Source organism: Monodelphis domestica, chromosome 6, assembly GCF_027887165.1.
Source record: "Monodelphis domestica isolate mMonDom1 chromosome 6, mMonDom1.pri, whole genome shotgun sequence".
NCBI lineage: Eukaryota > Metazoa > Chordata > Mammalia > Didelphimorphia > Didelphidae > Monodelphis > Monodelphis domestica.
The window spans coordinates 252,496,446-252,508,788 of NC_077232.1; the positions used below are offsets into that span (position 1 = coordinate 252,496,446).

Below are 12,343 nucleotides of genomic sequence, written 5' to 3' on the forward strand. Positions count from 1 at the left end.
GGGAGGAACATATGGACAGATGTGGCGATGCTTCATGTTTCAGCATTTCAGCAATGTGTTGGAGAATAGATTTGTCTTCTCCAGCAAATGATAACACACACAGTGCCGGCATGACCTCCCCACATTTTCCTTCTTTTCCACAGGCTAGTTTTTCAGAGTTAAGTGGTTATGCAAAATAGGGTCTAGAGTAGAGGGGTTTAAAACAATTTTTATTATAGAATAGTTATTACTGCATGTTCTGAGTTTGTTATACCACATGGTTCATAAGATTTAGACACCTTTGAAAGCTGTATCTAGTATAATCTCATTTTACAAGTGAGGAAACTGAGTTATTTCCTTGTATAGTGGTCCAACAAGTTGAATCATTTAGGAACAAGATTTCTAAGACACTCAGACCCTCTTCTTTTCTTCAAGGTTGTGACTTACTCAAAACCACCCAAAATAGATAGTGGTAGACCTGGGTTTGGAACTCAGTTCTTCTGACTAATTCTAGTGTTTTTTCTCCTACCTCTTCTAGGAGTTTTACATCCTAAGGCAAAAACTTGAATTCAAAGAATTGAGAGTCACATTCTACGGTGATCCCTCACCTAATCTTATGTTTCAGAGACTCTTGCGATAGGTGAAAATCCACAAAGTAGCAGTTATATTTGTTTTATTATTTATTTATGTTTTAAGACTTTATAAACTCTTCCCACTCTCCTACAAACCTTTTCCACACTCTTATTAACCTACAGTTACTGAGCCAATCAGCACCCATAATACAGAACACAGAACACAGCCCTGTGATTGGTTGTCTTTCATTCCATCAGTGTGTCCTGATAAGTGCAACTCTATTATACAGAATTAGATTAAAAAAAAAAAAACACGATTCAGTGAAGCTGCTATAAGTGAACCACAATATAGGGAGGGAAGACTGTACATGAGAAATCACATTGTTGATTCAGTGGTTAATTATGGAAAGAAATGTAATCTTCATTAGAAATTAATTACTGGAGCAGCTGGGTGGCTCAGTGGACAGAGAGAGCCAGGCCTAGAGACAGGTTGTCTTGAGTTCAAATCTGGCCTCAGATTCTTCCTGGCTGTGTGACTCCGGGCAAGTCACTTAACCTCCAATACCTAGACCCATGCTGGTGAACCTATGGCACACATGCTGGAGGAGGCTGTTCCCTTCCCCCTTTCCACATGTACCTAAGGACATTTCTTACATGACCTAACCCACCCCTCTGCCCAGCAGCCCAATGGGAGAGTTTACTCCCTCTCCTGTCTGGGGTAAGGTGAGGGGATCACATACAGGATGAGGTTTGTAGTTTGGGCACTTGGTCTCTAAAAGTTTTACCATCACTGGCCTAGACCTTTCTGCTCTTTTGTCTTGGAACCAATACTTCGTGTTGATTCTAAGGCTAAGAGGTATGTGTGTGAGTGTTTTTTTAAGGGGGGGAGGAAAGAAGGAAGGAAGGAAGGAAGGAAGGAAGGAAGGAAGGAAGGAAGGAAGGAAGGAAGGAAGGAAGGAAGGAAGAAGAAAGGAATCACTGTTGTCATTTTATTTTCCAAGGTGTTTGTTTTAGGGTTGCTTATTGTTTAGTCCATTTAGCTAAATGGTATAACAGATGTGGCTAACTCATTAAAAAGTAAAAATATGCTTAAATACTTAAGAATGTGGTAGAAGGTACATTTTGAAAACTCTAATGTTGAAACATTCTAATTGTGTTGCCTGAAACCAGAGTTCCAATTGGAAGCAAGCAATGCTAGGTCACAATCCATCTTTGGGATAACCAAATCACCCTAACAGACAAAAAAATGCAAAGGTTTTGTGAAAGTCTTGTACTAGAGATGTTAAAAAATGTGGGTTTTTTTGGGGGGTAATGGGGTGGGGCAGAGAATTTCATCTATGGACAGTTTGTATTAATAGCGTTTCATTTGTTCCTTCTTGAGGTGGAAAACGAAACTCATTCCCAACGTGCAAAGCCAAGGCAGCAACCCCAGGGCCTCTTCTGGAGATGGAAGCTTGTTGAAACCCCAAACATCTCCTCGGTCTGAGCAGTGGACCCCAAAGGAGTCTTGATGTCCACTTGACCCTGTGGTTACTGCTAGAGACCCTGAACCATAAGGACAATCACTGCCAAACCCCTCTTTGCTTCAACTGCAAGAACCCGGTCCTGAAAGAAAAGCATAAGAAGATTTAAAAACAACAACAACAATGCCCACAAAATTGAAATGCACATGCGAATGTGTGCAGGCCTTGGGTCAGTTGAGAAGCTTCTCTCACTTCATCTCTGCCTTGTTCTTCCCAGAGCATTTTTGCATCCATGTCTGTACCTTCTGGCAAGCAGGGTAGCCTGGCCATGTCAGCCTGCCTGCTGCAACCCTCGGGAGCCATCAGCCAGCCAGCACTCAAACACCCGCCCATCCATTGCCCCATGAGGAATTTGTGGAAGACCTCTCCTTCTTTGTTTCTTTCTGCCTCCATTGTTCTCTCTCTTCCTTCCTCCCAAACTTTTATTTAATAACAGTGCAAAAGGATCAATTTTATGTTTGCTTCTTTTTTTTTTTAAACTTGAATGCTTTTATATTTTTAACTTTTTAGTTTTAATTTCCTTGGTGTATATTTTACTAGCTATATGATCTTTTAAATAAAATTCAAAGATCTGGAAAAGTATGATTTTTTTTAAATGAAACTGAAACTGAAAGAAGTCCAAGAGCAGTCTTGTCTGAAAATGTGGCTTCTCTGTGAACGATTTGTAACAAATAGTGGCCTCTCCGTCTTTGTAAGGTGTCATATAGAGCTAATTAAGTGTAACCACCGAGTCAACTTGTCAGTAGACATGTCCATGATCCTGCTTCTTTGTAAACCTAAGCAATACATCCGGTAAATCGGTTTGCAGTGAGTTTTCCCTTTCTTCCTTCTCTTTCCCTCTTCTTGTAAAAAGCCCAGCACTTGAATTGTTATTACTTTAAATGTTCTGTATTTGTATCTGTTTTTATTAGCCGATTAGTGGGATTTTATGCCAGTTGTTGAAATGAGCATCGATGTACCCATTAAAAAAAACAAAAACAAAAAAAAAGCTGCAAGGCGAAGCCTTTGCCAAAAACTGTTCACTAAAGTTTTGTCATTCCAGTTTGAGTTAATGTGCTGAGCATTTTTTTTTAAAAGAAGCTTTGTAATAAAACAACCAAAAAAAAGAGTGGATTGTCTGATAAAGTCGGATTAGGGTAGATTTATTGGCGAGTGTGTGTAAGGGACTTCCTCTCTGCTCCGGAATCCAGGCAGGTCCGAAGGCCAGCCGTCCGCCTTACTAAGGGGTTCTCAGCGGCTCCCCCGGACTCAGAAGCGCAACCGCAGGGCTGCCCCTGGCGGAAATGGAAAGAATTCCTTGTCGCTGCCCCACCCCCACCCGCCTTCCCCACTTAGGCAAATCATCAAATAAAATTTGCGGGGCTCTGCCTTGTCCTGTCTCGGGTGGAAATACACATCCCAATTCCTTCCAACTTACCTCACCTGCCCTTTAATCATTTTCATAGCTCTCCTCTGTACCGGCTCCAATTTCTTCTTGCAGTCCTAAACTATAATCAAGAGGGGGGGAAACACCTGCCAATTTAGCGCCGGTCTGGGAATGGGGCAGTGCCTCTCTTTTCTCATTTGTCCGTGGACCCACGTGACTGCCCTGCTTAAACCATTCCAGATCTCTGGTCGTCAGAATGAGAACTCGGCTTGGGCCGGAGGATGCAGCACCATCAAAACAATGCTAAAGCTGGCTCAGGAACGGGATTCTCCAGTGGGGTGAACTGCTTTCAGGGCCTGGCGTAGAGCATCATAAACCAATAGCTGGAAGGAAACCCCACAAGCCGGCGTGGCTTCACTTCCTCATTTAATACATGAGGAAGGGGGGCAGCTGGGTGGCTCCGTGGAACGAGAGCCAGGCTCAGAGATGGTAGGTTCTGGGTTCAAATGTGGCCTCAGACACTTCCCAGCTGTGAGACCCTGGACAAATCCCTTAACCCCCATTGCCTAGCCCTTAAAATTGGAACCAATAAACAGTATAGATTCTTAGAAGAAAAGGATTTTTTAAAGAATAAAATAGATGAGGAAACTGAGGCCCAAGAAGGTTTAATAAAACTCTCGGCCAAAGGCACAACTTAGCATCAGAAGTGTTATTTAACTCAAGTCAGGATTCCTTCTGTTCTATTAGTCTTTTTTTTCTCTCTCTAGCTCTTTTTTTAAACCCTTACCTTCCATCTTAGAATCAATACTGTGTATTGGTTCCAAGGCAGAAGAGAGGTAAGGGCTAAGTAATGGGGATTAAGTGACTTGCCCAGAGTCACACAGCTAGAAAGTATCTGAGGCCATATTTGAACCCAGAACCTCTTGTCTCTAGGTTTGGCTTTCAATCCACTGAGTTTCCTACCTGACTATAGTAACCATTTATTAAGGGCTCATTGACTGGTACATTGATTCTCCTGGATAAGGACTGAACATGGTAACAGGGTTAAAGCAACTTAGAATCTGCAGGAGCAACACCCAGTTCAAAGAGTAACACAAACTCTCCTTTTAGTTTCTCCCTCTTTATATCTTTTGAGAAAGGAGGGAGGGAGGGAGGGAGGAAGGAAGGAAAGAAGGAAGGAAGGAAGGAAGGAGGGAGGGAAGGTAGTTTTATCTTGAGCTCTTGAGGAACGAGTCCCTCTGAAGGTATGAGCTAAAGTAGAGCAAGTATTCTAAAAGCATCCATGGGGGAAACACTGTGGCTATTCTGCCTACTATTCTTCCTGGTTTGATATTGGCCTGTCTTTGACACTTTCTCTTTGTGGCTCTCTCTTCAGCAAAGTGTATGCTTAAGAAGGAAAGAATGGCTCAGCCTCCTGGGAGGTACATACTAGCAGAGTTACAACAGGCATCCTGCTCATTACCAAGGCTTAGTTTTCCCTGTGACCTTGGTTTATTTGGTTGCTAGGGGTGATGTGAGCTGCTGTCTGACCTGTTCCACAACCAAAGCTTTTGAGTCTTCTTTTTCTTCCTTCCTTCCTTTCTCTTTCTTTCATACTTTCTTTTTCTTTCTTTCTTTTACATTTCCTCCCTCCCTCCCTCCCTCTCTTCCTCCCTCTCTTCCTTCTTTCCTTCCTTCCTTCCTTCCTTCCTTCCTTCCTTCCTTCCTTCCTTCCTTCCTTCCTTCCTCCCTCCCTTCCTCCCTCCCTTCCTCCCTCCCTTCCTCCCTTCCTTCCCTCCTTCCTTCCTTCCTTCCTTCCTTCCTTCCCTCCTTCCTTCCTTCCTTCCTTCCTTCCTTCCTTCCTTCCTTCCTTCCTTCCTCTGTCTCTCCCTCTCCCCTCCCCTTCCTCCTTCCTGTCATTCCTATTCCATCCTTCCCTCCTTCCTTCCTTTCTTTTTTTCCTTCCTTCTTTTCCTATAAGTTTTGGTAAGAAGTCAAAATAACCTTAAAGGCTATGGCAGTATTGGGCCAGTGTGTAATAACCAAATGTCTAGGTCATTTTCCTCTGAAAGGAAGATAGCCACAGGTGAATTGAGAATAGTTTTGACAAAAGCAAGAAGCTCCGTCACTAAATGACATCATCATATTGTTTGTTGATAAATATCCCATATTGCTCTGGGGCCAAAGGACAGCAGGCCTGTTGGGTGTGAAGAGAGAGCACTTAGTGCAAGTTGTGCAGTTTCAGCTCACCTCTAAGAAGTCCAAATTGAATTCCAGAGTTGCCCTAGTAAGACCAACAAGCTTGTTACAATAACAGAATGACAGTAGCTTGCATTGAGATTTACAACTCGCTTTACATATATGATTGTATTTTATTCTTGAAGCAACTCTGGGAGGTAGGTGCTGTTATTGTCCTCACTTTACAGACGTGGAAACTGAGGCTGAGAAGGTAAGTGATTTGTCCAGAATCACATAGCTAATAAGTATCTGAGGCAGGATTTGAACTCAGGTTTTTCTGGTTCCAACACTTTATCAATTGTGCCACCTCCCTGCCAGTTAAAAATGAGTTGATGGGACAGCACAATGGCAGGTACTCTGGCTGTGGATCAGATCTGGATTCAAATCTTTGGTCTACCTGTGTGAACTTGGATAATTCCCTTAAATTCCTCCCTCCACTGAGCCTAAAGTCTGGCCACCCAGAATTCCATTTACATGGAGCTCACAAAATGATAACAAGAAAATTAGCATTTGGGGACAGGGTGAGGTTAGAGGATGTGACAGGGACTGCTCTCGCTCAGTCCCTAAGTCACAGGAGATAACAATCTGCATCCCAGTGGAGGGAAGAGGAGGCTGTTCCCTTCCCATGGAGTCCCTCCCGTGCCTCCCCAACTTTTCCAGTACCTCCAAGGGAATTAATTCTGCTGTAGGATGCTTCTTTCCCTCAGAAGGGCACAAATTATCTGGCTCCACCCAGGCCGAATCTCAGAGGGCTTGCCTGTTCAAAGGACCAACTGGTCAGCTTTCCTGGTTTCCAGTTCAAGGCCATTTATTATATTCCTGAACATATGATAGGGACTGGGCCTGCGGTTTCACTGGTATAGGCTGCCTTCAGGGGGTGGGAGAGGTACTGAACCCAAAACACACACTTTTAAGTTTAATCTGCATTGGGGCAACTTGGTGGCTCGGTGGACACTTCCTAGCTGTGTGACCCTGGGCAAGTCACTTAATCCTGTGTCTTTCCTCATCTGTCAAATGAGCTGGAGAAGGAAATAGAAAACCACCCCATTATCTTTGCCAAGAAAACCCTAAATGGGATCATGAAGAGTGGAACACAACTGAGCAAGAACAACAGATAAGGAGGATGGATGCAATATAGCCCAGGATTAAAATGGATGCACATTATGAGAACATCTGGTTTTTTAAAAAATTGTTTTGTTTCGCTTATTTTTCTAATACTCTTACCTTCCTAGAATCAATACTGTGTACTGGTTCCAAGGCAGAAGAGCATAAGGGCTAGGCAATAGGGATTAAGTGACTTTCCCAGGTTCACACAGCTAGGAAGTATCTGAGGCCTGATTTGAACCCAGGACCTTCCATCTCCAGTCCTGGCTTTCTATCCACTGAGCCACAAATCTACCTCAAGCATCTGATTTTAAAATAGACATTTTACTGCACGTCTTAAAGAAATTTAGTGAAAACTCAAGTTTTCCCATTTATACTTAATGTGTAAAGAGATTTTTTGCTCATTGAGTATCAAAGAATATAGATCATAGTATTTTACTCTGAGCATATATTTGGGTGGGGGGAAGGTTGGAGTAAGGAGATAATTAAATTATGTTAAAGAAATAAAATGAAAAGTCAAATAACTTGTCAACTAGTAAAAATCTTGACGATTGATTCCAAAGTAGCTCATGACCTTATTTATTATACTGAAAGAGAAAACTACCCCCCAAAGGAGATAGTTTTAATGGGAAGGACCTAGATGGATGAGAAATTTAAAAAACCCAACTAGGAACCTCCCAGGGCCAGTGAAGCACAACCCTTGTAATTATTTCAAGAAACCAAGTTTATTGAAGGTGGGAAAATATTAAATAAGGTCCCAAATCTACACAACTCTAACTCTTCCCACCAATCTATGCTCCCCCTCGCAGGGTTTGCTCTTCTGGTCTTCTCAAGCCCTTATTCACTCCCTGATCTTATCTAGACCCCAAAAAGCTATCTGACTACCTATACACTATAGATTGTCTTTGAAAGGCTGAGGATGCAGAAATCACAGACGTACTGGGTCCTTACCCAAAGCCTGGGGTTGGCTTCCTATGTAGACCCAAAGTCCCAGGTGACAAAACCATTGGGTTTACCTTAACCAAGTTGTTTCTGACAGGTTGATCTCTGTATTTCAAGGAAAGGCAGGTCTCCTCCAAGGCAGTTCTCCAACCCAGGAATTCCTAATCTTTCCACAAGATTAGTCTTTTCCCAGGGGATGCCAGAGCAAAGATCCTCCTTACTAGCTCAGAGTAAAGCCAGATTAGAAGAGACTGTTAAATCCAGTAAACTCCCAAGATCCTCCTCTCCTTCCAGAATCTTCACCCAGGGTTTGTTCTAAATTCTTCTCCTTTCCTCTTAAAGACAATCTGTGCATTTTCCTTTATCCCTTATCCTTATAATACTGTATAGGAAATCTACTCCAGAAGGCTGGACTATAACAAATTATTTCTTTATAATTGGTAGCCATCCATTGGCAAAGAAGTTACATGGCCTAATAGACTCCTCTGAGTCATAGTAACCATGAGCCTGAGCAAGTCACTTAATGTGTGAGGGGCTCTGAATTCCTTCCAAACTCTTGTGTTACAGAGTTACTGAGAAGTTGTCCTTCGAAAAAGCAGATTCCTACACCAGGAATTCCCTTGATGGAACCACAGGTCTAGACAGATATGACTCTATGGCTCTCTCCTGTAAATGTGTATGTGTGTGTATAACTAACTAGATGCAACTATTAAACAACCAGACCTGTGATTTCATTGGTATAGAAAACTCCAGTGAGAAAGCCCCCTTTGCCAGTTTAGATGGGCGACTTCCACAGAAAGTCCTAGAGGATTGTCTGGGGCATTCAAAGGTCACCACCAGGACAGGTCAGTGTCCTGACTCTCAGGACCACTCTCTATCTCCTGCACCACACTGCCTCAAGTGTTTGTGAGTGTGTATGCAAAACCGTCAATTTAGTGGGTTAAAAAAAAGGTGCATCTACAGGGCTGCAAGGTGGCCCTGTGGAGAGGACCTGCATTCAAAGCTGGCCTCAGACACTTCCTCGCTGTATTTCCCTGGGCAAGTCACTTAACCCCATTTGCCTGAGCCTTTGCCCTTTGTCTTCGAATGGATGCTAAGACAGAAGGTAAGAGGTTGTTTTGGGAAGTGATGAAATGAGAAGGCAGTTGATAACTGGCAATCATGAAGCAGGACAGTCACGGGGGAACTTTCAGGTGTAAAATCCAAGTATGCACACCAACAGCCTGGGTTCCATGGCTTCAACAACACTGTAAGATGCAGACATTTGTTTTTAATGATTAAGCTACCAAAATAAATTAGAGGCTAATTTAAATTCTCTGCTCCATTAGGGAAGCTGTGAGGTATGCCTATGGGGAAAATGTAGAGAGAATCAGTTGTTAGATTAAAAGAATACTGGAAGCAAATGCTCCTGTGATTTTAAAAAAAAAAAATCCCTTCCTTAGAATCAATGCTGATTATCAGTTCCAAGGCAGAAAAGTGACAAGGGCTGGGCAATGAGGGTTAAGTGACTTGTCCAGAGTCACATAGCTAAGAAGTGTCAAAGTCTAGATTTGAACCTAGGACCTCCCATCTTTAAGCCTGGTTTTCTATCCACTGGTCCACCTTTATATATAATTTCTGATTTAGATTTGATTGATAGATATGATTTATAGATAGATAGATCATGATTTAGAGCCATGTCGATAGGAGTCTAGATTTCGAGTTGGACATATAGTCATTCAAATAAACATTTATTAAGCACCTATTACTGTGCTAAATGTTGGGGATAGAAAAAGAGGCAAAAGACAACCCCAGTCCTCAAGGAGCTTACAGTCTAATGGGGGAGGCAATCAGCAAATAAACATGTTCAAACAAGTTACTGACTGGATAAATAGGAAATAATTATTAGAGAGGAAAAGTCCTAGAATCAAGAGGGACTGAGAAAGGCTCCTTGTCAAAGATGGGGTTTAAGTGGACACTTTGATGGAAATCAGGGAAGCCAGCAGATGAAGATAAGGAGGGAGAGCATTCCAGGCATAGGAGACAGCCTAAGAAAATGTCAGGAGACGGGGCAGCTAGATGGTATAGTGGATAGAGTACCAGGTCTGGAGTTAGGAAGACTCATCTTTCTGAGTTCAAATCTGACCTCAGACACTTCCTAGCTGTGTGACTTCGGGCAAGTCATTTAACTCTGTTTGCCTTAGTTTCTTCCTCTATAAAATGAACTGAAGGAAGAAATGTCAAAACACTCCAGTATTTTTGTCAAGAAAAAGCTTTAACCATTAGACCCTTTAAAAAAGACTTGTTTCATTTCTTTAAAATGTTTATGACTATACAGATCTCAAGGTTACTAACTCTGAAAACCTTGGCCAATGAACTGTAATTACTTTAGGTTGACTTCTGTCAAGACCCAAATAGATGTTTAGGAGTTCATTATTCAACCTCTCCTTTGACCATCCCAAGACATCATTAAAAGGTGATCCTGAACTTATCCACCTCTCCCCATATCAGAAAATCTGTACACAGGAAAAGAATCCTTGTCCCATTCAATTATTAACCAAATTCTGTTAAAAAGGAAGGCACACCTTGGGATTCCCAAAGACAAAGAAAATGCAAAAAGCAACAGACTGGATGGTATCTCTGACCCAGATCCCAGACACAGGAATACACGGTAATTTCCCCTAATATCCAAACATTAATACAGCATATGAAAAATAGGTTCTCACAGGAGTGAGCAATTTTGGTGCACTGATGAGGTTGGAAGGCACATTTTAAGAAATTAATTAGAGAGTAAGAGGAAAGAAAGTTGGAGGCACCTACTGTAGACAGGCTTTTTAAGAAGTCTGGCCATAAAGAGACATAGAACAATATTCAGAAGGAGAGAATTATCCAGTGAAGGTTTTCTAAGGATGGGATCTTAGAGGCCATCTAGTCTGATGCTCCCATTTTATAAATGAAAAACTGAGTACCAGAGAGATTCAGGGACTTGCCCAAGGTCACAAAAGTAGATCTTCTCAATTCCAAACCAGCCCACTTCTCACTAGGTAATACTACCTTGTACTTTGCAGCAGTAGTGGAATAGTTAGTTGACAAACTAATATTGATAGTTTGCTCTGTTCACTTTCTACACCCACTCCCATGTTTTAAACGGGTTTGTCTTCTAACAGGAATTTAGAAGAAACATGGATTTTATTCAGTGCTGTCTATGTTCTTTCATTCCACAATGTTAGGAAATAGATTGAAGTAACAGAAGTCAACCTAAAGTAATTACAGTTCATTGGCCAAAATTTTCAGAGTTAGTAACCTTGAGATCTGTACAGTCATAAATATTTTTAAAAAATGAAACAAGTCTCTTTTAAAGGGTCTAACATTTTAAGTGTTTTAAAATATCTGTTTACAGTTTAAAGGGTCAGTTGTTGTACTAGACACTCAGCTACAATGTTACTGTCCTCAAGGAACTGAAATTCACTGAAAATATCCTTTCTTCACAGTTCACTGAATTGGAGTGGTACAAGTGAAATAAGGTTTAAAAATATCGTTACGTATACTGCAATAGGACTCTAGAATAATCTGCCAGGGCGAACAGCTGAGCTTGGGCTTGCTTTGAAAGAAGAACTATTTCAAGGGCAAGGGATGTTGGCATTCTTTTGAACCTTGACACATGTGCTGAGGTCCCTTCTGAATTTATAGTGTGTCTGAATTTATGTGTGTTTGCCAGGATATTTAAAAGCGGGGCAGAGAAGTGGCTGACCTGAACTGAGAGAAGGAATTTTCATACCTGGGGGTTTCCCATATCAATAAAATCATAGGCCTTGTCCCTATCTCTATCCCCATGAGGGTTTCTACTTGGATGTATCATTTCTCTTGTCCTAGCTTGAACCATCATGGTTCCATTTAGGTTTGCTCTGGTCTCTACTTTTAAGATTCTTACTGGGTTCTGTCCTTTTCTGAACACTTAGTTAGGAGAACTAAAATCTACCCCCTCCATGACCAAACACAAGCATTGGAAGTTCTAGAACTGAAGTCAGGAAGACCTGAGTTCAAGTTCTGCCTCATAAACTTAATAGCTATGTGATCCTGGGTAAGTTACTTAACCCAAGAAAAAATTAAAATAAAAAATGTGTGTATGTGTTTTGTGTGTGTGTACTAAAAGAGGCTTGTTGTAATAATGAAGAGTAGGAGAATACTAAGAAAGTCAATGGGATAGTTAGTTAACAAATGGATGGAGCCAATTTAGCAAACAGTTATTGAGCATCTACTAAATCCCAGTGATATGAAAAATCCCTGCCCTTAAGAAGCTTACATTCTACTGGGAAGAAGAGATACAACACATATGTACAAAACTGTGCAGAGTAACTCAAAAAGAAGACAGCTCTAATTCTGAGGCAAAGTGAGGAGGGGCATTCCAGACATAAGGAGCCACCAAGGCCAAGACAGAAGGATGAGACATGAAATGTAGTGATCTGCCAACAATTGAGGTCAATTAGACTAGAAAAGATCACATGGAACTTCATCTCTGAGAGACAGGTTCCAGGGCACACACAGATAATAATTTTCCAGTTCACAGCACACAGTAACACTTTAAAAAGAGTTAATTGTTTGATTCCATGGTCAATCAGGGAATTTGCTTTGCTTCTCCATACATGGTTGTAGCAGAAAAT

The 12,343-nt window shown here is 41.6% G+C and overlaps 1 protein-coding gene across 11 annotated transcripts in view; it reads left to right on the forward strand.

Moving 5' to 3' along the window:
- Positions 1-3,121, forward strand: part of LEF1 (lymphoid enhancer binding factor 1) — a 176,618-nt gene extending 173,497 nt beyond the window's left edge. For all 11 annotated transcript variants that reach the window (XM_007495821.3, XM_056803101.1, XM_056803102.1 and 8 more), the window contains one exon: positions 1,933-3,121. In XM_007495821.3, coding sequence (XP_007495883.1) covers positions 1,933-2,012 — 80 coding nt within the window. In that variant the 3' untranslated portion in view covers positions 2,013-3,121. The remainder of the gene's footprint in view (positions 1-1,932) is intronic.
- The last annotated feature ends 9,222 nt before the right edge of the window (positions 3,122-12,343 follow it).